Source organism: Curcuma longa, chromosome 4, assembly GCF_044706935.1.
Source record: "Curcuma longa cultivar G26 ecotype Majalengka, Jawa Barat chromosome 4, ITB_CL_G26_1.1, whole genome shotgun sequence".
Lineage (NCBI taxonomy): Eukaryota > Viridiplantae > Streptophyta > Magnoliopsida > Zingiberales > Zingiberaceae > Curcuma > Curcuma longa.
Window position 1 is genome coordinate 12,223,601 of NC_133864.1, and position 27,615 is coordinate 12,251,215.

Here is a 27,615-nt window from a genome sequence, read left to right on the forward strand (position 1 = left end):
CTAACTTCACAAACCAAATGTTTATTACATGAACAGCCCATTCACTCTTTGATCCACTTCAAAATAAGCTCTTGTTATTGTGTATGTACATCAAACATTTCATCCTTACTGAATATCTCTGCTACTCAGTTTTATCTTTTTCCTTCAAAAAATAGAAGAAAAGAAGAAAAAAATTCACAGGTTCAGAGGAAATTTTTCTGTGTGAAGTGGAAAATTTGCACCAACAGAGAGCTCCTTAAGTCGAGCATATCCTATCTTTGAAAAAGCTGTGTGATGTATCAAGGCCTAGTGAATGCCAATGAGCCTCAACTGATCAAAAATCAAGCAACAGAGAACAATTCAGCATCCATTCTTTGATTAGCAATCACTAAAAAGGAGCCAAAAACTCATGAAAATCCAATTTTTTTTGTCACCAGATTGTTCCGAGGCTCCTTCCAGTAGAATCCCTGAACAAGAACCGGCAAAATGTTGCAGCCTATTAGAATATACACCATAAGTGCATGCTTCCCCAGCCATTCCATGGCCCAGGTTGGCCTCCTGTAGCCAAACACATCAACCTGTATGCATCAAGGAAACTGGAGGCTCAGTGCCAGAAAATTTCTGATAGCAGTAGATAAAGATTTCGATTTCGTTTCCTATAAAGGTAAAAATTGTAGGGATATAGAACAAAGGGAGTTTGATTCCTAACCAGCACATATGCTGCAGTGAACAGCATGCCTGCAGCCCCAGCAGTGATGCAGGTGTAACTTACAGAGTATAGAGGCTTGTTGATATGCATTCCTATGAGAATAAAATGTTAGATTATAAAATTTGACGATTAAGTCTTGGCCCAATCAAAATGGATGAAAAAAGGAATGAGTTTATTGTATACCAATGGCTTCCATAATACAGGCCAATGTTATCAGAAATAGTGAAGGAATAGCCCAGTGGATGATTCTAGCCTTGTGATGCTGCAGTAATAGTTTTAATGTCACACTATGAGCTCACATTTGTTTTTTGCTATTATCAGGTTTGATTATTAGAATATTACCTTCATTTGTATGATCACGTGCCCAAATTGCAACCCGATCAAGCAAGTAACAATTGCCATGACAGAGCTGTATCATTGAATTAGTAGGACTATAAATCCCCTGAATTGAGTGTGGGAAGTGAAGACTAGTGACAATCGGGAGAGTGCATGCTAACCTGAGTAGCCCTTCAGGATCAAAAGGTGATTGGCACCATGAAGGAGCATTGAAAGGAAGGGGGCCACTTGCCGGCGAATAGATGCTGCATTGCTGAAGAAAGATCAAGAAACTAAAAATGATCAAACTAAAAGGGAAGAAAAGGAAGGATTGATGACACAAGTGATGTACTTGAAGAAACCTTCATTCTTTCATAAACAGGGCGATGATGCAGATGTTGGATGCCAAGGATTTTGCGATCGATCATTCCGACAGCATTGCATGCAGGTCCTGTGTCACCCCTCACCCCACATTTCACCTGGATTCAAGAAAAAATGGTAGTTACATATGAAAAACTCATCTTGGAAATATCTATAGAAGTGAGGAAAAATGTGAAAGTGATTCTTACTGAGAAAAACTTAGTTGTAAAACCTTCAGCTGATATCTCGTATTGCCAATCAGGAACATATAAACCATATAATAGGATTGTGTAAATGGCAGTAAGAACCAAGCACAGTAATCTATGCAAAAATAAGTTGGATGTAAGATGAAGATTGCAGGATTTATGGAAAAGCAGTTTAAATCAACTTATGAAAAATAAACGCTAATTACTTTGATTTTGTGACAAGAGCAATATTTTAAATCAACACTTACAATTGAAGTTTGTCTGGCCTAGAAACAGAACTTCCAGAGTCAATATTATTATCACTTTTGAGCCAGATTTCACATATAGCAGCAAACAAATAAGTTATTGCAATTCTCTGCAATAAAGAATACTCCAATTGATCAAATCAACTTATATATCCACATATATTTTTTTTCACAAAAAGTACAACATTTACATATTATAACCTTGTGGAAATGCCTTTACAACACTTTAGCTTATATCTCATTTTGCATGTCGATTTAGCTCATGGTGTGGGTTCTTTTGTGATTCTACATAGTCATTATTTAGAATTGTATCGTAGATTTCTATTAGGAATCTTCCAAAAGAAATGAAAGAGAAGCCTCCATTCTAGTTTACTCTAAATCATGAATCTAATTGTAACATCCAAAGTATGTACTAAAATTATTCAAGGACAACATAGTACCTGTGTATTTGGTGTGAACAATACAATTAGAGGAAAATGGCATCAGCAGAAAGATATATTTTTGCACAAATCAAAATAAAAGCATAACGAGTTCATAACTGAAAAGAAATTTAATTTAATCATGGCACACATCCTACCTGTAGTACCCCCATCCATCTGATTTTTGACATGTCGACTCCATAATTTAAATTGTGAATCCCATGGAAGTATCCACCTACACTTAATTAATGCAATAACACTATAAGAATAACCCAGATATACAAGTAATCTATTTAGCCATGCAAAAAGGAACGGTTGTATACCTTGAACAACAAGACCTACAAGAAAGAGCTTCAATGCTCGGAGTATCACCTTCTTGGTTGCTATAACTTTGTTTGGCACTGTCTGAGCAAAAAATGGAGTGTAAATAACATATTTGGATTTTAAAAACTGACTTTGATTCTTTAACACACTGTAATGACCACGAATACATCTTTTTCAGTTTGCAAAAATTGATGTTTCAAATCAAAGAAGGGATTTGGATTTTATGAAGCTGATGGCTTACCTTATATGTAAGGGAAAGTGCAACTCCAACTATAAACAAGAAAAATGGCATGACAAAATCAGCAAGTGCTATGCCATTCCAAGGACTATGATTGACGGCTGGAAGAAATCCTCCAGCATAATCTACAAATATCATGAGCTGCAATGAACAGATTGTTGGTCACGACTGGCAACAAAGACATTTTATGCATAGGACAGAGAAGTACATGTGCATAAACAAAAAATGATGCTCCTATTTGTGATAAAAAAAATCTAGATTATTGGTTTAAACAAAAGGCTTCCATCTTTGGCTGGCAAAGCACAAATAGGTAGAACAAGATAAGAACATGTTTCTGGTGGTCAGTAGCAACCATCCTTCTCCAACTCTGCAATCAAAAATGGAGTTGGGAACAATATTTAACAAATAAAAGGTACAAAAAATGAGAAGAGAATCCTAAGCATCATTGTCAAAAAGCACATAAGTCCTCAAGTATTAAGAACAGAAGTTTATATAAGACAAAATGTTAGGACTGTCAGATTATCTGTTTCTTACTATGAGTGTGCCATGAAGCAAGAGACATCAACAGCTGACTTTGGTGTATCATACTGAAGTCCGAGATTCCTCATTTATTACTTTATCTTTTGTGTCATAAGTATGCATTATACATCAGTTGATTCCAAAACAATAACTGTTGCCGGATTAAAGTACATTTATTATTATTTAATTTAAAATTTTATCTGATCAATTTCTGTGATCTCTAAACTACACTCTCCCTTTTCTTCTCGATATAGTGTATATTCTTTTGGCAGTGTTTACTTCGAGTGGGAAAAATAGAAGTGATATGAAATGGTCTAAAGTGAAAAGAAAAGAAAGGAAAAGAGTTGTGTTATCTTTATCTTATTTCCACTCTATCTCATTTAATTTGTTTAGTAATACGGAATTGGAGGAAGAGTACTACTTTTGTTCAAACCATGCGATTCTAGTACTCTAAACAATGTTTATGACACCATAAGTCAGTAAATGAAAGACATTCCTAAAAATATCATGAAAAAGCAATATTCTAACTAGAACGAAGCACAACAGAAGAGATTAAGGAAAAACATAAACGATAAAGGTGAGGCAATAAACACAGAATAAAGTTTTAGCAATCAAATCAATGTTATCCGTATTTGGAACTCGATTAATGACGAATTAATTAAATTTCTTTCCTCGCTCGCAAAAATCCATGTCAAAATAGTAAATTTTGGGGGAAATTATCTTCCAGCAAGATAGCTGTGATAGTACCCAAAAAAAAGTATTATCTTATTTGACGAGTCAGACAGTAACGAAAATAAATTTATAAAAAAAAGGAAAAAAATCCAAAAAGGAAACAATGTGGATCGGGCGGCGTGCTTACCGCGACGGTGAGGCCCCGGAACACGTCAAGCGAGACGAGGCGGTTCCTCGTGGCGACGGCGGATGCGGAAGGCTTATCCTTCTTCCGCGAAGCGTCGCAAACCGCCTCAAGCTCCTCCGGCGAATGCAGCACCTCCAAAGCGACGCCGCCGGCGCTAGCCTTCTCTTCTCCCTTTATGAGTTCGTAAGCCCCCATCTCGATCGTTCGATTAATTTTTCCCTCTCACTGTAAACGTAAGAGGAGGAGGAGGAGAAGAGGAAGAATCGAGGGACGCCGGTAAAGTTACCCCTCTCTTTCTACCTCTTTCTTTCTCTCTTCTCGTTGCGTTACAAATGGAGCGGTGTGTTTGGAGCCTCGTGGCTTCTGCTATTTGTAAGGAGAAGGAAGAAGGAGCTTTGCATGAAGAAAAAGTCATGATATAAAGAAATATTTAATATAATAATTCATGTCCCATTATTTCATATATACATTTAATATATTTTTATAAATGAGGATTTTACCGAATCACACCCTTTATATGCGTTTATTACCAAATTATGTCCCACTATTAATTCTTAACCAAATCAGCCATTAGTTTTTTGGGATTACTCTTCAATTTTAAGTTACCTCCGAAAATCAAAATGCAAACTACTTTTATGAATTTTTGAATAAAAATTAGATATTCGAATTTATTCTGACAAAAAAATAGCTATTAGGTGGTATTAAATATTATTATTTGTTATGATTGAGATCGTCCTTTCGAATGAGTCATCGAACACCTGGCTAGGAAGTTCACTGCTACGGGGCAAGAGAGGAAAATGGCAGGCCCTATGATCCCCTTGAGCTCTGAGCTACTGCAAGAGGAAGAAGAGAGTGAGGACGAAGGTCAGGAGTGTCCTGACTCAACCGCTTCCGACGCTCAAGTTAGGCATCGGTCCAGAGAAAGGAGGAGGACACAGAGAAGTATAGGATGTTAATTGAGTGCATATGATGATCATGCGTACCTCTATGTGAAAGGAGCGAGTGTTTTATAGACTTACGAGAGAAATGTCATATCGTAATTAAGGAGAATATCCTATCAGCGAGGATCTTGTCAGAAGAGATGTTCCATCTAAGGAGAACATCCCATCAACACTGTTGTAGCGAAAAGTCATGTCATTTATCTTAATACGACATCATACTGCATCATGACGTTGCATAAAAGGGGTAAACCACTCTGTTTAATGATTGCCTGTGTCTCTCTGGCAGCGATCTGCCTAGTCGCTTAGGGGAAATGATTAGAACGAAGTGGGTTGAGTGTAGTAGGAGCACTGAGGGAGTGGGACATGGTTAGCAGAGGGAGCCCAAACCTGAGTCGGGGTCAATTGGAATCAAACCTTGCGAGAGGTCGGGTGTGAGATCCCAAAGCGAGCCTAACGCCGAGTTAGGTGTTTGACCCTACCTGAGCTGTCTTTTGAGTCAGGCTTTGGGCTCGAGTTGATGCAATTTTAAGTTGAATTTAGTCGAATAGTTATTGGACCTTGATCGAGGCCGTTCTCCGATTTGGGGTCGTCTGCCCGACCTGGATGAGTACTGAGTCAAGGTGGTTGAGCTGGGGTGTAAGACCAAGTCAGTCGCCTCTGAGAGCATATCTCTAGTCTGACATGCCATCGAGTTAGACCAAATCTCGACCTTTTGGACTTGGTTATACCGACCTATAACATTATTTTTTAGCAAAAGCTGAAATCTATTTTTTAGTAAAAGTAAATCAGAAAATTACAGTTGACCACGACGAAGGATAAGATCATCTTAACTTGTTACGATCAAGGGCGAGCCACCTTATGAGTTACCCAGGCTATAGTCCGGAGGTTCAACAATGTCGGACAGGGAAAAAACTTGGATTTACCGAAAAAAGGAAAATTTGAAAGAATAAAGAGGAGCTCGGGGTGTTGTATTGGCGTAGATCTTCGGGTAAATCACATAGATTGGCTCCGCCATTGGTTACCATAATCTGGAGAGAATTAATTTGAAAACTAAGGTAATCTGGGAAAATTTATGACTGAAATTTGATTTGGTAAAAAGAATAATATTATTAGAGAGTGATTCGGTTTAAAAAATCTCATCGAGATTTGTTAAAATAAGTCTAATCTATTATTTATTTTTACTTATTTATTAACTATAAAAAAATTAAAGGGGCGTTTAGTTTGAAATTTTTTTCTATTTTTTATTTTTTATTTTATTTTTTTATTTTTTGATTAGTTTTTAGAAAATAGAAAATGTATTTGATATGATATACTGTTTTCTATTTTCTAAACAAAATTAAAAAATAGGTTTGATTTATTAATATAAAAAATTAGAAATAAAATAATATTTTTTAATAAAAAAGCATCTACGACCAACTCTTGCCCCGTGCCATTAACTTTCATTTCATCATGCTAATTCATCTCATGCTCCTAATTAATTTGATGACGAACCAAGAGTCATCTATCTTTAATATTAATTAAGGAAAATTCGAACACTTTGAATTATTAAAAAAAAATTACAAATGACTTTGGAAGATAGAAACTATCAAATTATTACAAAACACAATCGAAATTAAATGATACAACATTAGAAGTCATAGCTTTGAGATGTACATCCAAAATCCAATAAATTTGGAGCCGCCACCGTGGCGGTGGCGGCAAGAAAGGCAGCTGCGTAGATCGCCACGCTCAAAGGTTGCAAAGCCTCAACGGCCAGTTGCTCCACCCTACCCGCCGCCTCCACTTGCACTTGCTCCAGCGCACTATGCAGCAAGCCGAGCTCAGGCAACCTGAGCGCCTCGACGTCGACGTCCAGCAGGTCAGCCACTGAGCCCCACAGCAGGAAAATCGTCGCCTTCCTCCTCCTCTCCGCCTCGAGCTGCTCTGTGAGTTACAACTCCTGCCGACCGAGCGCTCGAACCAGGGCCCTGGTGAGGGGGTGGTGCCAAGGGGGAGCAGGCGAGGCAGAGAGGAAGCGGACGAGTACGGAGTCGACGGAGGGGTGGCTGAAAGAGAAGGGCTTTCCGCTAGGGGAGAAGGCGAGGACGGAGAGCTCGTTCGCCTTCATCGCGATCCTTTGACGGTCTCTGTTGCGACATCGGCTTGCTTGCGGGAAAATCGAAAAGGAGTGATGAGGTTTGTCGAGGAGAAATTTGGAGATGGGCGTGCAGCGTAGCGCGTTTTCGTGTTTTCTAATTGTCGACCGCATTTTCCATTCTCCACATAAAATAATATTTTATCATTTTTTATTTTCTTAGAAAATGACTTCTCATTTTCCAGATAATGAGATTAGAAACACAAAACAAACAATAATTTCTAAAAAATAAAAACAGAAAATGATCAAACCATACGCCCCCTAACTCACTCAGAATTCCACTTAAATTTCACAAACATATTCTTATAGCAATTAGTAATTATAATTACTAATTAATGTTGTTATTAGTAGCTGCTCTCGCACTCGCTCAAACACTTTAAAGCTTTCTAAAATTCAGGTGGTGAAAATTATGAAAGACATAAATTAATTTTTAAGAGTATGGTCTCATTCTTTCATTTAAAAAAAAATTACCTTGACGTCATTTAATGGCATTAGCATTGAGCTTGAGTTCGATCCAGACAAACTTGGATTTAGCTAGACCGAGTCCGAGTCAACTTAAATGGATCTCAGACCACGTCAACCCCAATTGAAGATCTCAAGTCAATTCAGACTAAATCACTTTCGAATATAGTTTGCCTAAATTATGATTTGATTTGGCAGCTATTAAGGCATCGATTACCAAAAAAAAAAATATCTCATCAACAGAGGTGTCTCTCGATAAGAAAATGAAGAAGTGTGTTTATGAACCAACATAATTATTTGATTATTTAAAGGCAAAGGTTGTAGTATCTAGGAAAGTAATTTTTTTTACAATTGTCTACTTATCATTTTTTTTTTCTGGATCCTTCTCCAAAGTTTGACTTGAGCGTGCCAAGCTGAGTCTTAACTCGACGGCCCTCCTAATGTTTTCTTGATTACAAACTTCTAGTCCCCGGTGCAATGGTAACACATCTGAGTTGTGACTCAGAAATTCGCGGTTCGATCCCCAGCTACGGCGTATTTACAAGAATTTTCTTTCAAATGGGGAACACAATCAAATGATGCACTTCCCAATTTACCCCGATGGTCGGTGGGATGACTTCATGAGACTGAAACTTCTATTGGAAGACCGACCATCCTAGCTAGGGATTGAGTCCATGAGACCAACTATTTTGAAGACCGACTCGATTACTAGTCAGGCAATCGGAAATACTTTATCGTGATTACATTGCTAAGGCATGATATCCCTTCTCTTGCTGGACCAGATCAGCCATCAAGGTGTCGAAAGAACATTTACTAACATTTGCGTTTGTCAAAATTATTGAGAATATGGTTAATTCGGTCTCATTTTGCCATTTATCCTACAAAAGTCAATGTAAAAATTGTTAATCTGCTTTGAGAAAATATATTGATGGTATTACAATTGTGAAAAATATGTTAATCTGTTTTAATGGATAGCTGCTATGGCTAATCGTAATGTTTTCATTGATCTCTGTTGTCATACACAATGACGTGATCTTCCCTACCAATGAGATATTTGATCTTTTTTATCTCGAGTGGGTAATTCAATGACGTATGTTCACGCATTATGCACCAAATGGATTATTTTATCGAGTCACAAATAAAATCAAACAAAATATGTTTGAAATTGTGCTGTAAGACTTAAATTCAGGGGAAGAAAAGGGCCAAAGGAGCTCACATGTTGCGCGCAGCATGCAGTTGGAGCTCTCAACGAATATAACTCGGCTTCTTCTCACCAAACCATGGCGGCGGTGCTCGAAAGCTTGCAACAAGCAACTGAGCTTTTTCTAATGCATTCCTCCCTCGTCTCGTATCGTAACCGCGCCACCAAACATTCCACGTCCATCCAAATCTAACTCGCCCTATAAATGTCCTCCCAATTCCCACATCCTTCTTCACTACTACTACCAGTGATTCTCTCTAGTTTAAGTGTTACTCGTCATCGGACAAGTCATGGCTTCTTTAATCACCTGGGCCCTCGCCCTCCTCCTCCTCTGCCACTGCTGCAGCTCCGCGCGGATTAGCGTGAGCCAGCAGGAGGAGCGAGAGCAACCGTACGGCCAACTCAGGTTCCAGCAGGGGATGTGCGGGATCGAGCGGCTGAGCGCGCTCGAGCCCTCGCGCCGCGTGCCGTCGGAGGCCGGCGTCACCGAGTACTTCGACCAACTCCAGCAGCAGATGCAGTGCGCCGGCGTGTCCGCGCACCGCCGCACCATCCAGCCGCGCGGCCTCCTCCTACCGCAGTTCTCCAACGCCCCGAAACTCATCTACATCGTCCAAGGTTGATTCCATCTCATCATCAATTGCGCGTCGATTTCCTAACTGCCTTATCTAAGAAATAATAAATGAATATACAGGAAGGTGTGTCGGTGGAATGGTGATCCCTGGTTGCCCGGAGACGTTCCAGTGGATGCAGCAAGCGGCAGGACAGCAATGGGGCGAGATGGAGGAAGCAGGGCAGGAGCAGAGGTTCCGGGACGAGCACCAGCGCATCCAACAGTACCGCGAGGGAGACGTCATCGCAGTGCCTAACGGAGTTGCACACTGGTTCTACAACAACGGCGAGGTTCCCCTCGTTGCCATCACCATCTCCGACGTGAGCAGCGGCGCCAACCAGTTGGATAACCTTCACAGGGTGGGTAACTAAATTCATTTATTAGCTAAAGTACACTTAATTGATTCATAATCATCCGGTTAACTAATTGATAAGCGCGTATGATATAAAGGACTTCCTATTGGCGGGGAGGGAGAGACGAGCAGAGCAAGGTGCACAAATGGAGAGGGCAGAAGAGAGAAAGGGAGTCAATCTCCTCAGTGGCTTCGACACTAACTTGCTCGCGGAGGCAATGGGCGTTGACAGGGAAGTAGCGAAGAAGATTCAGAATCCGGAAGACAAGAGAGGAGACATGGTTCTCGTGGAAAGAGGACTTGAGATGTTGCGTCCATCGCGGTGGATGGAACAACAAGTGCAGCAGCAAGAAGAACGACAGGGTCAATGCCCGAGGAACGGACTAGAGGAAACCTACTGCACCTTGAAGAACAAACAGAACATGGCTGATGCGATGCTCGCTGACTACTACAATCCACGAGCTGGAAGGATTACCATTCTCAACAGCCAGAAGCTTCCCATGCTCAGATTCATCCAAATGAGTGCTGTGAGGGGACAACTACGAAAGGTAATAGTGAGTATACCAGTTAATTAATACATATATAATGATTTTTAAAAAAAAAAATTACTTGTGCAGAATGCTCTGGTCGCTCCCCTGTGGAACGTGAACGCTCATAGCATAGTGTACGCATTGAGGGGAAGTTGCCGGATGCAAGTGGTTGGACACCGAGGGCGCACTGTCTTCGACGGTGAGCTCCGTCAGGGTCAACTGTTGGTGGTTCCTCAGCATTTCGTTGTGGCCATGCAAGCACGGAGCGATTTTATGTTTTTATTTTTATTTATGATCAAACTAGTACAGGCTTTATTGTTCGATGAAGAGAGGAGTAGCTCGAGCCTCAGGTTTCTGAGCTGAAACCTAAGTCAAGCTTTATTGGCCTATAGCTACCGACTAGTTAGTTGCCCGACTGTCACTGTAGTTCCCTCTCAGACTTCGGCGTGAAGATGGACATCTCAAATCCCCTGTTGAACTTGAGTCGTCTCGCCTCCTCCCGAGAGATGCGATACGAGTTCATGAGCACCTCAACCGGCATGCCACGAAGCACGGAAGCCTTTCCTACGACTTGGCTCACCATGGCATTGTCGTTGGTCTTGAAAGCGATCCACTCAAACTGCTCGCTCCGTGCTTGCATGGCCACAACGAAATGCTGAGGAACCACCAACAGTTGACCCTGACGGAGCTCACCGTCGAAGACAGTGCGCCCTCGGTGTCCAACCACTTGCATCCGGCAACTTCCCCTCAATGCGTACACTATGCTATGAGCGTTCACGTTCCACAGGGGAGCGACCAGAGCATTCTGCACAAGTAATTTTTGTTTTTTAGAAATCATTATATATGTATTAATTAACTGGTATATTCACTATTACCTTTCGTAGTTGTCCCCTCACAGCACTCATTTGGATGAATCTGAGCATGGGAAGCTTCTGGCTGTTGAGAATGGTAATCCTTCCAGCTCGTGGATTGTAGTAGTCAGCGAGCATCGCATCAGCCATGTTCTGTTTGTTCTTCAAGGTGCAGTAGGTTTCCTCTAGTCCGTTCCTCGGGCATTGACCCTGTCGTTCTTCTTGCTGCTGCACTTGTTGTTCCATCCACCGCGATGGACGCAACATCTCAAGTCCTCTTTCCACGAGAACCATGTCTCCTCTCTTGTCTTCCGGATTCTGAATCTTCTTCGCTACTTCCCTGTCAACGCCCAGTGCCTCCGCGAGCAAGTTAGTGTCGAAGCCACTGAGGAGATTGACTCCCTTTCTCTCTTCTGCCCTCTCCATTTGTGCACCTTGCTCTGCTCGTCTCTCCCTCCCCGCCAATAGGAAGTCCTTTATATCATACGTGCTTATCAATTAGTTAACTGGATGATTATGAATTAATTAATTGTACTTTAGCTAATAATTAATAAATGAATTTAGTTACCCACCCTGTGAAGGTTATCCAACTGGTTGGCGCCGCTGCTCACGTCGGAGATGGTGATGGCAACGAGGGGAACCTCGCCGTTGTTGTAGAACCAGTGTGCAACTCCGTTAGGCACCGCGATGACGTCTCCCTCGCGGTACTGTTGGATGCGCTGGTGCTCGTCCCGGAACCTCTGCTCCTGCCCTGCTTCCTCCATCTCGCCCCATTGCTGTCCTGCCGCTTGCTGCATCCACTGGAACGTCTCCGGGCAACCAGGGATCACCATTCCACCGACACACCTTCCTGTATATTCATTTATTATTCGTTAGCAATCGGAATCGATAAGGCAGTTAGGAAATCGACGCGCAATTGATGATGAGATGGAATCAACCTTGGACGATGTAGATGAGTTTCGGGGCGTTGGAGAAGAGCGGTAGGAGGAGGCCGCGCGGCTGGATGGTGCGGCGGTGCGCGGACACGCCGGCGCACTGCATCTGCTGCTGGAGTTGGTCGAAGTACTCGGTGACGCCGGCCTCCGACGGCACGCGGCGCGAGGGCTCGAGCGCGCTCAGCCGCTCGATCCCGCACATCCCCTGCTGGAACCTGAGGTGGCCGTACGGTTGCTCTCGCTCCTCCTGCTGGCTCACGCTAATCCGCGCGGAGCTGCAGCAGTGGCAGAGGAGGAGGAGGGCGAGGGCCCAGGTGATTAAAGAAGCCATGACTTGTCCGATGACGAGTAACACTTAACTAGAGAGAATTACTGGTAGTAGTAGTGAAGAAGGATGTGGGAATTGGGAGGACATTTATAGGGCGAGTTAGATTTGGATGGACGTGGAATGTTTGGTGGCGCGGTTACGATACGAGACGAGGGAGGAATGCATTAGAAAAAGCTCAGTTGCTTGTTGCAAGCTTTCGAGCACCGCTGCCATGGTTTGGTGAGAAGAAGCCGAGTTATATTAGTTGAGAGCTCCAACTGCATGCTGCGCGCAACATGTGAGCTCCTTTGGCCCTTTTCTTCCCCTGAATTTAAGTCTTACAGTACAATTTCAAACATATTTTGTTTGATTTTATTTGTGACCCGATAAAATAATCCATTTGGTGCATAATGCAATTTTGTTTTAGAAGTACATACGTGAACATCTCTTGAATTACCCACTCGAGATAAAAAAAAAAAAATCAAATATCTCATTGGTAGGGAAGATCACGTCATTGTGTATGACAACAGAGATCAATGAAAACATTACGATTAGCCATAGCAGCCATCCATTAAAACATCCTTGGCACACAGTTAATTACTCGGTTTTCAGGGAATAGCTAAAGCAGACAAGGTAGCATTCGACAGGTAATACAGGCAAAATTACTCTTCTCATTCTTATAGTCCAACTTTCAGAATCTGCAGTGGTATGCTTCCGATCAAATTTTTGTAGAATGAAATGTAATGGGAGGACAGCATCCAAAATCACAGCTTGTCGAGCAAAGCAGATTCAATATCTCCTCCTTGGAGGACTCCTTGAACGATGAGCTCGTGGGGATCTGTAGGTTGAAACACACTTCTAAGATAGAGTTGCTTGAACGCACTGAAATACTGATGATTTTGGAAAGAGCTCATCAAACATTACATCTTTGAAATAATAACTATAACCTCACCAGTTAGGATACTAGGATGGATAATTTTTCTAAAACATAGCATCGTAAGGAATTCAGAGATTTAAAAATAATTAAATAACAGTAACAGAATTAGATTCTCAGCCATGCATAGCATGAACCTATTGACGTGTTAAAAATGCATAATTACAAAAATGAATTATCTAATGGACAGTAGTTTAGTGATAAAGAAAATTTAGGAATCTAAAAATCCACTATAACCAGAACATAAATGAATCACATGAAAGATAGAGTATAATTGGACAAACATACTTATCAATTAGTTGAATATTATAGAAAAGGAAACAGGTATAATCCATAGAAATCTCGTGAGGAGGTTTGGGAGGAAAGATTAGACGGCATCCCATTGGGGGTTTGCAGGAACCATATCCACATTAGAGTGAATGAAGTACGATTGAACAAACTGAGCAAGGGAGGGGACCGACCGATACATTGGAAACTAAGTCATATGATGCAATTGAAAAGAAAGCAAACATCTTATTTGAATTGATAGAAGAAAAAAAATTAAATTTATAAGTGGGTAACAAGAGGATAACAGGAAACTACTAATCAAATAGAATAAACAATTGACATGAATGGTTTGAGTTAAGTTGTGTGAATATGAGTATATCACCCTATTTAATCTAAAGAAGGGAGAAGTGTAGAAGGCAAAATCAAACTTAGAAATGTACTAGGAAAAAGATCATAAAAGAAGGCAAACGAATATTTAACATTGAAGCATAGATGAAAACAATTAAATTTATACTACAAGTTGTCAAAGCACAACTAATTTGCTGCCTAAAATATGGCATTAAATAAAAAAAAATCATATCTTATTGTGACATTACCTTCTCCTCGTGTTTCTACGCTTCATAGGACCTTTGCTAAAGGCCCAATCAACAAAAATTGTTTGTGTAAGGAGCTCAGTTCCATTAAGTGTTGTAATTGCAGCTTGTGCTTCATCAAAGTTCTCAAATTCAACCAAAGCATAACCCTACATAAGAAAAATGTACATTTCACAACTTTGTGCAAAATAAATAATAAGAAGAATGAAATTGAGTGCCTAACATGCCTACAAGAACCTAGCATTAAACAATCCCTGTCCAACATAGCATTATGTGACTTAACCTATCAGTGCAAATACACCACAACCCTACACATCTGTAATTCATGTTAATAAAATGAAAAGACCAATTCATATTATTTTCTAGATGCAGTCATGGTGATGTGAAACTGTTATCTAAATAAAATTTGAAGGATTTGGGATATGGTCACATTTGCATTTACTATATTCACAATATAAATGCATTTGCAGCTGTAAAAACACAGAGGGGATACATACATAAAGCAAGGCTAGTAAAAACATGCTATATTAATGTATAGCTAGAAAACTAATTTGTTAGTCTGTATAGGACTAATATGCATAATAAGATACCAGGATATTGGTATATTCCATTTGAAAACAAAAACTAGCATAATATGAAATTTACTGACAATCAACACTAAACTTATCAAGTCAAATAACATCATCAGTTAACCAAGAATTGTACTAATAATCATCTGATTAACACTACAAACAAATTAGGACCTCTTCTTTCAGTCCAAAATTATTACAGAGATGAATATTATCAAAGGAAAATATCCAAATTCGTAAAATTTCAGGTCTGCAGGAATACAATTGTTCATAATAATAGGTATGAAAAACTGACAATTCTTAAAACTTTTCTCTTACTATTAATGAGTTTTTCACCCAGTTTACAGAAATTATTATACTAACCTTAACAAAACCAGTACGGCGGTCAAGATTTAAATGCAAATTTTTTACTTGACCAAATTCACGAAAGGCATTGTGCAAATCATCTTCCTGTGCCTCTTCATGAACTCCAGTTACCAACACAATCCAGCCCTCAATAGCTGCGATATGAAATTTGTATTTGTCATATACAATCCCAGCAAAGACATCGTTCAGTGAAGCAGAAAGATGTACAAGCAAAAAAAAAAAGAACACGAGTATACTATCACGGAAACAAATAACCTACACAATTAATATATGCTCCAAGTTAAAAAATATTATTACAAATATACATCAAACGTTTAACTTGGTTCAGAATGTACTACTATAAATATCAATTTTGTCAAAAGGAATGCAATCATTTTTCACAAATTATAAGTTATACAGTACATTAGGGTTTGTCTTCATCTTGTAAGTTCCATCAGTGACTGAAATTCTGGATAAGCACAAAGAATTTTATGTTGTTTTTTTTGACGTTTCCCTCATTTATTTTTAATACTCTAACTATTCACTGCAAAAATAACTACATGACATCTCTTCTAATAATTTCCTGGATTTATAGCTTGAATATTATTCCACAACTAAGCAAACTACATTTAATAAAAAAATTACTAAAATGTAACCGTACAAAAAAATTGCAATTGTACTTGCAGGTTTGAATTCACATGTAGATATATGGGAATATTCATTCGACACCAAATTCAGCCATCCTTAGATGCATAACACTTTTGTATTATGCAAACACCGCGTACAAAGAATTCAAAATATAAAGTGCCGAGCAAAAAATGCAGCTAACCAATTAGATGCATAACATCATACTCAGAACAGGAATAAGTGAAATTTCACGGATTAATAAGGCTAAAAGGAATATAATGAATGACATTAGGCTTCAATCTTTAGGAAATAGGAGCATTAGCGACTCCATCTAATGTATCTAGGATGAGTTTCCTTCAACCTTTCACTTCTGTTTCGATACTGTCATTTCATATAGAAGTAAAGATCCACGCGTTAGACAATGTGAAAAAATAGGAACAAGCGAAATGGAGAGGCGTCGTCAACCAGGAACCCCATAACCTAAAAGACAAATAATAAGGAGCATCGCATCAGGTTAGGGTTCCCCCAACTTACACCGCTGCGGCCCGGGGCCTCCATCGGAGTCGAGGGAATCGAAATCCCTAGCAGACAGCCGACCGCCGCGATCGGGACCTGCTTCCTCTCGGAAGCCGCGGCCTTTGGTCTTCCTGGGTCCTAACCCAGAGGAGCCGCTTCCGGCAACCGTGGATCGGAGCTTGGGGACAGGAGAGGGGTCGGCCTCAGCGGCGCCAACATCTTCGTCCATGAGATCATCCTCGTCGGGCTCGAAATCTACCACTTCCACATCCCCTACGACAGCCGCCATCGCCTTCGCACCTTTCGGTCTCTTTCCCTCTTTTCCCTTATCGATGGGATAATTGTTTTTGATTTTTTTTTTTTTTTTTTTTGCAATTATCATACCTTTGAAGAAATAATATTTTTATAAGCTTACCACGTGGCCCTACCCTTGCTCCGGTGAAGTTTCGTCGAATCACCGACGACGCGGGGGCCACCAGGTTAAACGCGGAAGCGGAGGAATCAAATTTCGTGCTTCCTGACCTTGCGATGCTCATCGGCAGCAGTTTCCGCTGCTCGCTTGTGGTGGGACCCAAGCATTCATTGATGGGTTACAAAAGCCTTCCTCGGTCAATTGTGCCCCTCTCCGCAATTAATCGGCCTCACCTATCGCCTCTTCCTTTCTCCCTCGATTCCTTCTCCTTCCGTGCAGATCCTAGCTTCTTCTTCGGGAACCCTAGATCGGCACCGCGACCGTCGGCTTCGATCTCGCGCTTCTTCGGATGGGTGGCGACAGGGTTTGCAGAGGCGGCTTCTTGGGCCGACCGTCCTTGTCCGCTTCGTCCTCTCCGGCGCGGCTCCCGGCCCCTCCCACCGAGACGGCTTCGACGTCCGTCACCGACACCGTGGACGGATCGCACCACTTCAAGGTCTCCGGGTACTCGCTGCTTAAGGGGATGGGCATCGGCAAATACACGACGTCGGACACTTTCTCCGTGGGGGGTTACGACTGGGCCATCTACTTCTACCCCGACGGGAAGAGCACGGAGGACGCTGCGACGTATGTGTCACTGTTTATCGCGCTGGCCAGCGAGGGGGCTGACGTCAGGGCGCTGTTCGAGCTGACGCTGCTGGATCAGAGCGGGAGGGAGCGGCATAAGGTACATAGCCACTTTGGGAGGAGGCTCGAGAGCGGCCCTTACACGCTCAAGTATCGAGGCAGCATGTGGTGAGTTTGGTCGATTACAAGGCTTGCAATTTTTATTTCCTTTTTTGTGTTATCGTCCAATTGCATCTTTGTTCGTATAGTTTGACTTTTTATCTTGCCCAAATTGGTTCTTTCCACTGTTTTAATATCACGAAAGTCATCAAATTTTAAACATCCAATGAAATTATGTAGCAATCTAAAGTAAGCACATAATTAGAGAATTAGTTAGTGAAATGGGGTCATCTGGTAGGTAATATACTAATATACCTTCCTTTTCTTCCTTATGATGATTTTCTTTGCATTTCAAGTGTTCATACGTGCTTCGTACTGATAAAAAATAGTTAATTTTGTAGCAGTGCGTAATCCGGATGACTAATTCCGAGGCTATGCAATTTTTGTCATGGTGCAGGGGCTATAAACGTTTTTTCAAAAGAACTGCCTTAGAGACATCAGATTACCTCAAAGATGATTGTCTCTTAGTTAATTGTACTGTTGGTGTTGTTAGATCACACACCGAGGCACCCAGAACCTACAACATACCAGTGCCACCTTCTAATATAGCCCACCATTTTGGTCGGCTTCTTGAAAGTGGAGAGGGAGCTGATGTGAGTTTTGAGGTTGATGGTGAGATTTTCAGTGCTCACAAATTGGTACTTGCAGCTCGATCACCTGTGTTCATGGCCCAACTTTTTGGTCCAATGAAAGACAGAAACATGCATTGCATAAGAGTTGAAGATATGGAAGCTCCAGTTTTTAAGGTTGTAGTCTCTTTCACTTTCTAACTGTAATTCTTTGTTGCCATTACACTACTTAACTTGCACAACATCAAGTATGATCTTTTGCTCTAGCACCTAGCACCTTGCTTTTACCCTTTGTTTAAGTCAATGCACTTTCTAGAAAATTGAAAGTGATAAGAGTATCTCTATCTCTTTCTGAATGTCTATCATTTTCATGGACAGTATTGTCTTCATAGAATGTTGTTTATCTGTGCTAATTCCATCAAAATATGATGAATACTTTTAAATTTGATTCATCTTTAATTTACTGCAGCAAGGCAACTGTCTCAGTTATTTTGAGTGTGACACGAATGAAGATAGATATCATGAGAATGCATAGATAACGATTTAACACAAGGAACAATGTAAAGCAATAAGAATTTGTAACCCCTTAGTATAATGAAATATCTTTTCAGTTGCTTGTCAAGTATTGCATTATTTCCTTTTATCACTTAGATGAGTGATTATAAATTGCTTGTGTGTATTCTTTTATGGCACTAAGCCTTTATAAAGATTGGCATGCTGTGAGGTTGTAGTTGTATGATTTGTGTATGTATGCCTCTGCTTATATCTGCAGACCCCAAATAGTTTGTCCTTAAATGGCATGATGACGAACCATATCATCTTTACTTCTTGACTCTCTTTGCATTAGCATTGGAAATTTAGGTAGGTAATTCATGGATGAAGTGAAATTTACATCCCTAGATGCTTTCTCTCTTAAGATGAAGTCTGTGGTCTGTTTTGAGCTGGATGGATTTATTCAAATAGTCAAGGGCAATTTTGCAATTTCCTACCTAACCATGGTGTCATTGTATTGAAATTTCTCAGATTTTTTTTATCACATTGCCCATTGGAGAATAACGTTTTTAGCAAAACAATTACTGATGCTAGTGTGTGATTTTTAAAAAAAAAACACACCAAAATAATTCCACTGTTAGGCTACCCATTGGGACTGATACACTTTTTCCACCATTCTTGCTCCCCAAATCCTTTGGCCCTCTTTTATAGTCTCAGGCCCATGCCCTCTGCTGGCACAACAGTGTAGTGAAGTTGATGCAATCATTGTCCTGAGTTTCTGGTGTTGGTTTGCAAATTTCTGCTCTCAATCTTCCAGAACCACCCAACAGGTACAACCTGAGGTGGAAAATGATATTGCCTTTTCACAATAACGTAATTGTTGATCCTTGATCCCAATTCCAACACTAAACTATTTCTGAATTTCCTGAAATAAGTTGATGAAGAAAAAAATGGAGAAAGCATATATTAATTTTCACTTCCAAGTCAGAATTTAAATTCTATCGTCTTAACGATTGTCCTTGTCCATGGTAGTCATTCAAATAGTCCACAATCAATTGGCTTGCAGGTTATATTTTGTTATTTAATATTTTTCTAAAAAAAAACAGTCTGTATGTTAGCATTTAGTATGTTTCTGTATTCTTTGACATTGAGGACTCAATTTTACCTTTTATGCATGCTTAATTTATTAGTAAAGGGGCACACATAAATTCAGTGTAACTTTATCTCCTTGCTCATTTTAGCAGCAGGGCTTTGTATTTGTACATGGTCATTGTATTGTCCTCATTCGAATTTACACCAATATGGAAAATTCTGCTTCATTTTCAGGCTCTACTATATTACATCTACTGGGATACAGTACCTGACATGGAAGAGCTTGCTGGTCTAAACACAAAGTATGCTTCCACTCTAGTGGCTCAGCATTTGCTTGCTGCTGCTGATCGCTATGCATTAGATAGGCTTAAACTACAATGCGAAGTCAAGCTGTGTGAGAATGTTGCCATAAATACAGTGGCCACGACTCTAGCACTTGCTGAGCAGCACCACTGTTTTCAGCTTAAATCAGTTTGCCTCAAATTTGTTGCCTTACCAGAGAACTTGCGAGGTGCAATTTGTAACCTTTCTTCCACTTATTTCATTTTCATAGTACATCTCGACTGCACAACTATTTTTGGAGTTTGATTTCTAGGGAGCATGACATGCTACTCCACTGCAAAATTCTTATCTCGTCTGATAAATTCTGCAGCTGTGATGCAAACAGAGGGATTTGATTACTTGAAGCTCAGCTGCCCATCTGTTCTATCTGAGCTTCTTGAGTACGTCGCCAGAATTCAAGAAAACTCTGTGATTTCCAGTGTGTATGCGGATGATGCCCTCGACGGCAGTGACACAAATGGAAGGCGTGTGAAACCACGGATATGATGTTTGCATTGCAGCAGGATGAGTATAGTTAACATCCCACTGTTTGCAGGGTTGCAATTCTTTGGTGTCAACATATAGGTATCTTAGTTGCACTACAAAATCGCTGGTCTTACGTTATCACGGAAGAGCCGAGCTTTACTTCTCAAGATCCCAGTTTGGATCCTGCACTGTTACCTAAGGAAATTCTGTGGAAGAGAGGAAATGTTTGCCGTTGTGTAGAATTCCAGTTCGGATCCTTCACCATTAAGTGCCTGCGTTTCTGTATACATTGTCTCAGTCATGGACTGAATTATTCGTCATTTAACAGTTGAATGTAAGCCATGCGTCCTTTCATTATTAAGGCATAAGTGTTATGTGCTCTAATAGTTTTTAACTGGAACAGATGTAAAAGTAGAATGATTAGGATACTAAAAGCGTGACATTTTAAATAAGTTGTTCATAAACCATGGAAGTTTCGATAGTAGATTGGCAAACATGACTTGCAAGCATGGCTACTAAAATCAGATCAACTCCACGGTAACAGGAAAACATATCACTCATAGCTAAAAGGTTCAACTGCCGTTTTGTTTGAAAATCGAAAAAAAAAAAAAACTAGTTTTCAAAACTCCCCGCTAGTGAGATGCAATCCTTTGTCTTACCTTTATGTCTTAAAATTAATTAATTAATCCAAGCGACAAGCGTGCACGAAAACAATAAATAAATCCTCATATCTTCTAATCATGCATAGCAGCAATTGTGCTAATCTTGTCCTTCTAAAAGCAACTTGCTCATAAGTCGACCCCTCATCTCATGCTCTATCTATTCAAAAGACATGATAAGTTTTCACATCCTCACTTTTGAGTATACAATGAAACCTCTGATTGAGTTGGTTATTCTGGAATAAATTTATTGAAATGGATAAGGATTGTTGATGAAGTTGAAATAATTCCTTCGTCATAGTGATCCCTGTAATCTATCTTCTGATTTATTTTTTCGTAATGATCATATGATTAATCACGTTTTGATGAATTTATTTTTTTTTTAAAGAATATAGAGGGAAAGTTAAGGAAATATCCACGGAAGAAGCATGCAAAGAGTGCAAGCAAACACATTAGCTCATGCCTCATGCACCGGCCGGCCTCGTTGCTGTATACTTGCAAGCAAACTCTCTCCACCATCTCTCTATAAATACCTTCATGCATTATTCTTAACGCAAACGTACAGCCTAGCTACCTCCCATCGCCATGGCCAAAGATCTCGAAGCTCGGATACTGCAACCCTCTTCCAGAAGCGGAGCGTCGACGATGAGTGAGCGCGCATTCAAGAGCGTCGGGGACCTCATCAAGCTCCTCCCCAGCGGCACCGTCTTCCTTTTCCAGTTCCTCAGCCCGCTCCTCACCAACGCCGGCCACTGCCTCCCCGTAAACAGGTGGCTCTCCGGCGCGCTCCTCGTCGTCTGCGCCTTCAACTGCTGCTTCGCCTGCTTCACCGACAGCTTCGTCGACCCTTCGGACGGCAAGCTCTACTACGGCGTCGTCACCGCTCGGGGGATCTGGCTCTTCTCCGACCCTGGCGCCGCAGCGAGGAACGATCTCTCCGGGTACAAGCTCCGGCTGGGTGACTTCGCGCACGCCGCCCTCTCGCTGCTCGTGTTCGCCGCGGTCGCGCTGCTGGATAACAACACCGCGTCGTGCTTTTATCCGGCGTTGCTCGTGGAGGAGAAGACGCTGGTGGTGCTGCTGCCACCGGTGATCGGCGCAGTCGCCGGCGTCGTCTTCATGCTCTTTCCCAACAATAGGCATGGAATTGGATATCCTCCGAATGGCACTGCTGCTGCGGAAAACAGTGCTAAATGAACAAAAAAAAAAAAATGGTCTGTTTTTGTGAATTGCAATTCCAATCTGTTTCTTTGATCAGATTTATTGTATATATGTCACTCAAAAAATGATTTGATTGTGTGATGCCATCAGTGACTGACTGAAATACATGGATTATTAATGTTTTCATCAAGCAATTCAAGACAAGCAATCTGGTTTCGTTGTCACATTAATTGAGGTGAGGAAAGTTGGGGAACGAAGTGGATCAAAATAAGAACTTTTCACAACTCAATTTATTGTGATTATTGATAGATTCTCTACCATGGATATTGAAAGAGTTCGAGACTAACCGATTTCCACACACCTCAATTTTCCTCATTTATTTCATTTACGTTTCCTCTCTGTGTTTTTTGGCACATATCATCCAGATTTCTGTAACCCAATCCGGGCTAAAAAAAAACTCGCACGGGGTACAAGAAAAACAAAGGATTTTGATCGAGGAAGAGAAGAAAAGGAGTCATAAAAATTTGATTTTTAGGGTTCTTCCTCCTTTCTCTCCCATGAATCAAGATCCAGGTCATGTCATTCGAGGCGAAGCAACCGCCTCAAGTCCCTAGTGGCGAAGGGATCCACCGATGTAGCTGCCGCCGGCGACTCCTCTTTCCTCCTCGAGAATCTCGGCAGTGGCAATGCTCGCGGCGACGGTGAGAGCGTGCACGCCGAACCCGCGTACACGTCTCGAGGCGGCGTCAAAAACGTCTTCTTCACCCGAACCTCTCTCAAGGCCGCCGCATCCCGCGCCATCCACCCCGACACGCACTCCGACCCGACGCCGGCGAGCGTCGCCTCGCGCTTCCTCGGCTTCGCTTCCTTGAGAGACTTGTTTCTTCTGCCAGCCATGCGCCTGTCGGAGGGGTTTCTGATCCGGCGGAGGAGGCAGTCCTGGGGCCGCACCACCTCGGTTCTCATGGCGGAGATCGCTGCAATGCCTCTAAAAATCCGGCTCGAGGGGGACGAATTCGATATGGAAGAAGGGAAAACGAGAAGAACGAGCACTTCGATTCTTCTTCTTCTGGTCATCGAAAGAGAGGAGGAGAAGTGGAGGAGGGAGTCGCGACGAGAGGAGCAATGCGCACAGGTCGAGGTGACGAGCATTTATGGAGGTGGGTGGGTTTCGTGGGTGAGAATGAGCGGGACGCGTGGATGGCTCAAAGAGGAGGCCGCTGCGGGCCCCACGGATCGTCGTTTTGCGAATGGGAATGCCATATCAATTTCGCCTTATCCGGCCCGGCGGCCTGCCAATTCACGAGGCATCCAGTCAGTTACCTTCAATTTATTATTATTATTATTTAAAAAAATATATCTAATTTTTAATTTTTCTTTTTAATTATTTATATTGAAATGCTCACTAATAGTTCCACTTTTAACAATTTTCAGTTAATTTTATATTTCATAAATGTTATGGTGATAAGGAGTGGGGTCGCGGTTCGTTAAGCCTAAGAGAAATCTATCAGATCTAGCCCAGCGCAATTCATAGAGCTTGGATCAAGCTGAATCCTTTGGCACCTCTACCCCGAGTCGAGTCTTACAGGTCGAGCCAGGGAAGGTAGGCCGATCTGGTGGAAGTCCTCCATAATGAGTCTGAATCCTCTCAGGGAGATTCTCCTCTACTCTCGAATCAACCAAGCTGACTCGAATCCTCAATACGGAATCATCCTCTTGACTCGAACCGAGTTGACAGAGAACGGATCTCTCGAACCGATTCGGCTCTTTGTCAACTTTCATCCGTCCGAGCCGAATCGACTCCCTTTGACTCTTCTTATCCTGTCCCTTGAAAGACCACTCCACCATCATACGGTTATGAATATCCCCCTGCCACCCTTGCAACTAATCATAGTAATGCCCTGACAGGTGTACGTGACATGACCTCTCATATACAAGTCAGCGATGGGACATACGCTCTGAATATACCATACCTTTTAACAAATTCATACCGATGATGTGACCCTAACCATACTCATGATGTGGCATGACTCCCCAGACTCATATATAAGGTTGGTTCTGTACTGGAGGAAGGTATACGCTCTCACAATTCTCACTTCACATTCTAGTTTTCTTCCTCCTCCCTCACGAACTGACTTAAGCATCGGAGTGGTCGCGCCAGGGTAACCCCTGGCCTTCCTTCTCACGATTGTTGTGAGCGCAGGTTCCAACAGCTTCATGATCTCCTCTTAGCCCAACCTCATCCAAGTGTGGTACTAAGAAGAGTCGACGCATCCAGGAGTGGATTTCAACAGGAACAATAAACAAAAACATCTTTTTAGTAAAAGATGAATTTATCATCTCAGTAGTTCTATACGATTAACTTCATGATTATCTATAAAGAAATAAATAAAAAAATTATAGTTAATCACTATAGAGGAAGGCTTTGTCTCAACTTTATCAAAATTTAACCCTTATCGATTTTAATAAATTTGTATCATACTAACCAATTCAATCATATCCAAAGCAAAAGCATCTTAATCATTAGGCAAAGTTGATTATCTGACGAAATGCACATGAAAATATGACTTTGTGCGAGGGTTTCTAATCAGACTTGCACTGGCTCTTACAGTGAAAGTAGACATTTGGTACAACTTCCTTTTCCCTCGTTGATCCAGAGAAGACGAAGGAAACGCCAAGAAGAACGTAAAAATAGAGAAAACGAAAAAGGGTCAGTGTTAAGTTCATAGAAAGAGAAGATCACATGACCATTAGCATGGAAGCTAAAGGCCAAATGAAATATTCAATCAATATTTACATTATATATATATATATATTTGTTTTTTAAAAGATAATTTTCATTGAAAATGATCCAAAGAAAAAACCAAAGAAAAATAATTCTTATCTAGTCGACACAGTAGCCCTACCCTCCTTCACTTTCTCTGCCACCAAGCACCTTTCCAGTAAGTTTCATGTGGGGCCCGTTTCCAATCCTAAGCTCAGTCACATGGTGCCACCTTGTCACCGAAGCGTATGGCTTCGGAAAGCCGTTTGCCGACCGAACCAAAAAATTTGTAAAAAAGATAATGCGGCACATAAATAGGTCCGACCGACCACCCCTCCGCTTCCTCTCTATTGGTGGGGGTCATGGATGATACGAGGGATCGATCGATTTATGCCCTCCAAGCTCGAAGGACGAACATCGATCGTCAACGGCAACAGGAGGAGGAGAAGAAAGAAGAGCTAGAGAAGCCGAGAGCTAAGCTTCTTCCCCAAATCTTCTTCCTCTCTCTTTCTCTGTGATCTCATTATCTCTTCCTTCGTACAGTTCCGCCATCAAAGCGCTCAGTCCCTTCTCCACGAGAAAGCGAGCGAATAAGGCTAGCTGTGTTCGCCTCCACCGTTCACAGAAAATCAACGCTCACGCCATCGCCCGCCATCCTTTATTAAACCTCGAGCGGCAACGGCAAGCAGGTCGACCATCGAAAGCACAGAAGCGGCGCTGATGGAGGGGATTGGGTGTTCTCGCTTGCGGGATTTCCGACGGTTTATGGCGGCGGCGGCGGCGATAACGGTGGTGGTTGGTTTGAGCGGCGTGACGGCGTTTCTGGACCCAGCTGATTTCTTAGCTCTGCAGGCCATCCGGAAGGGCCTAAGGGACATGCCCGGCTCTGACTTCTTATCTGCTGGGACTTCACCGCCGATCCCTGCACCTTCCCCGGCGTGTTCTGCGCCGGGGATCATGTTGTAGCGCTGGCGCTTGGAGATCCGCGCGCCAGTGCGCCGGGTCTCGAGGGACGCCTTGATCCTGCGCTCGGCCGCCTCTCTGCGCTTGTCGAGCTCTCCCTCGTCCCTGGCCGCGTGACTGGTCCCATTCCTGACGCCCTTTCCGGCTGCTCTGAGCTCCGCTTCCTTGCTCTCAGCAAGAACCTCCTCTCTGGCTCCGTCCCGACCAACCTCGGTGGTCTCTCCCGCCTTCGCACCCTTGATCTCAGCTACAACCAACTCTCCGGCTCGTTCCCGGCGTCTTTCGTCTCATCACCGAAACTCTCCAATCTCATCCTCTGCCACAACCAACTCTCTGGCTCATCCCTCCCTTCCCGGCCTCCTCCCCGCTCCTCCGTCTCGACCTTAAGCACAACCAGCTATCTGGTCCCGTGCCGCCGCTTCCTCCTTCTCTCCGGCACCTCTCTCTCGGTTCCAACGCACTCACGGGCAGAGTCGACGCCGTGCTTCTTCGGCTCATCCGACTCAATTTCCTTGACCTCAGCTCGAATTTCCTTGAAGGGCCGATCCCGGGGGCCGTGTTTGGCTTTCCGCTCGCGGCGCTCCACCTACAGCGCAACGCCTTCTCCGGGCCGGTGGTGCCCCCACAGGACGACGTGGCCATCCCGGTGGTGGACCTGAGCTACAACCGGCTCTGGGGAACCGTACCTCTGCAGCTGGCCGCGGTGGGACGCCTCTACCTCAACAATAACAGATTCACCGGGGAGGTGCCGAGTCGCCTGGTTCAGGGGCTCAGCAATGGCATGCAACTGCTCTACCTGCAGCACAACTTCTTGACAAGGATTGAGAACGGTCCGGCGACCGCCGCCCTCCCCGTGGGGGCGTCGCTCTGCCTGCAGTACAATTCGTGGTGCCGCCCTTGGACACTCCATGCCCGCTCAAGGCAGGATCGCAGAGGGTGCGCCCCTCGACCAGTGCCCCGAGTGGCAAGGCTAATTCCTCGATCGGTTACGCCATTGCTGGATCGAACTACAGAGAGCACGACGAACTCATGTATATCAGATTCATTGATTGATTTATTTACAAACAACAAACGTAAAAAATATTTACTTATATTGTGGGAATATTAATGCCATTATTGATCCAACAATGAACAATGGAAAAGCTGTTATTTTGTTGATGGAGGTATGAATAAGATTTTTCTCGCATATGCTTTGTCTCCCCACAGAGTACAGTGCCAAGGAATGGCAGGGCTCAACTCAATTTACATTATTTTCTTCATGGGTCATACGCAACACTACAACTTGGCTAATGACCACAACGTGCAGCATGCTCCCCTGCCTCCTCCTTTTCCTTAGTCACTCTAATTTTGTTAGCTAAATTACAAATCGATCTCCCCCAGCCCATTGCTCTCTGTTTTTAAATAAGTGCCTTTAATTTCCCTATGAGAATTGAATAACTGATCTTATTATTAAAATAGGAACGAGGCATACATTTTCGTGCACATGGCAAAACGAACAAGCTTCTCCAATCCCAATTGCACCTCCCCGTTCTGTTCTAGGGCATGAAATAATTGAAGCCA

At 42.3% G+C, this 27,615-nt stretch overlaps 7 protein-coding genes and 1 pseudogene across 8 annotated transcripts; 4 read left to right on the forward strand and 4 right to left on the reverse strand.

The window, feature by feature from the left end:
- Positions 1-52: 52 nt before the first annotated feature.
- On the reverse strand, positions 53-3,082 carry LOC141826316 (uncharacterized). Of its 2 annotated transcripts, XM_074713560.1 has the most exons (12): positions 2,799-3,082; positions 2,557-2,638; positions 2,392-2,468; positions 1,818-1,924; positions 1,573-1,684; positions 1,366-1,482; positions 1,186-1,277; positions 1,031-1,097; positions 872-950; positions 689-780; positions 414-557; positions 53-309 (listed from the first exon to the last, which is right to left on the reverse strand). In XM_074713560.1, exons 1-12 carry the CDS (start codon positions 2,931-2,933, stop codon positions 286-288), a joined length of 1,128 nt encoding a protein of 375 aa, XP_074569661.1. In that variant the 5' UTR covers positions 2,934-3,082; the 3' UTR covers positions 53-285. The 2 variants fall into 2 exon arrangements, with proteins under 2 accessions (XP_074569661.1, XP_074569660.1); XM_074713559.1 differs by lacking the exon at positions 53-309 and having other exon boundaries at positions 387-557.
- Positions 3,083-9,201: 6,119 nt separating this feature from the next.
- Positions 9,202-10,769, forward strand: LOC141827097 (cocosin 1-like). The gene is made up of 4 exons (XM_074714369.1): positions 9,202-9,529; positions 9,606-9,883; positions 9,975-10,424; positions 10,494-10,769. The coding sequence occupies exons 1-4, from the start codon at positions 9,202-9,204 to the stop codon at positions 10,767-10,769; spliced, it is 1,332 nt and encodes a 443-aa protein (XP_074570470.1).
- Positions 10,770-10,824: 55 nt separating this feature from the next.
- On the reverse strand, positions 10,825-12,523 carry LOC141827098 (cocosin 1-like). Its single transcript, XM_074714370.1, has 4 exons — positions 12,196-12,523; positions 11,830-12,107; positions 11,282-11,731; positions 10,825-11,211 (listed from the first exon to the last, which is right to left on the reverse strand). Exons 1-4 carry the CDS (start codon positions 12,521-12,523, stop codon positions 10,825-10,827), a joined length of 1,443 nt encoding a protein of 480 aa, XP_074570471.1.
- Positions 12,524-12,970: 447 nt separating this feature from the next.
- Positions 12,971-16,675, reverse strand: LOC141827676 (RNA-binding protein Y14A-like). The gene is made up of 4 exons (XM_074714979.1): positions 16,369-16,675; positions 15,226-15,362; positions 14,297-14,442; positions 12,971-13,337 (listed from the first exon to the last, which is right to left on the reverse strand). Exons 1-4 carry the CDS (start codon positions 16,637-16,639, stop codon positions 13,289-13,291), a joined length of 603 nt encoding a protein of 200 aa, XP_074571080.1. The 5' UTR covers positions 16,640-16,675; the 3' UTR covers positions 12,971-13,288.
- Positions 16,676-16,990: 315 nt separating this feature from the next.
- Positions 16,991-20,892, forward strand: LOC141826732 (BTB/POZ and MATH domain-containing protein 2-like). Its single transcript, XM_074714021.1, has 4 exons — positions 16,991-17,557; positions 17,946-18,294; positions 19,936-20,212; positions 20,354-20,892. The coding sequence occupies exons 1-4, from the start codon at positions 17,112-17,114 to the stop codon at positions 20,527-20,529; spliced, it is 1,248 nt and encodes a 415-aa protein (XP_074570122.1). The 5' UTR covers positions 16,991-17,111; the 3' UTR covers positions 20,530-20,892.
- An 847-nt stretch (positions 20,893-21,739) lies between these two features.
- LOC141826733 (protein DMP2-like) lies at positions 21,740-22,486 on the forward strand. The gene has a single exon (XM_074714022.1). The coding sequence runs from the start codon at positions 21,753-21,755 to the stop codon at positions 22,362-22,364; it is 612 nt and encodes a 203-aa protein (XP_074570123.1). The 5' UTR covers positions 21,740-21,752; the 3' UTR covers positions 22,365-22,486.
- A 421-nt stretch (positions 22,487-22,907) lies between these two features.
- Positions 22,908-23,294, reverse strand: LOC141827099 (uncharacterized). The gene has a single exon (XM_074714371.1). The coding sequence runs from the start codon at positions 23,292-23,294 to the stop codon at positions 22,908-22,910; it is 387 nt and encodes a 128-aa protein (XP_074570472.1).
- A 2,518-nt stretch (positions 23,295-25,812) lies between these two features.
- On the forward strand, positions 25,813-27,029 carry LOC141828414 (uncharacterized; annotated as a pseudogene).
- The last annotated feature ends 586 nt before the right edge of the window (positions 27,030-27,615 follow it).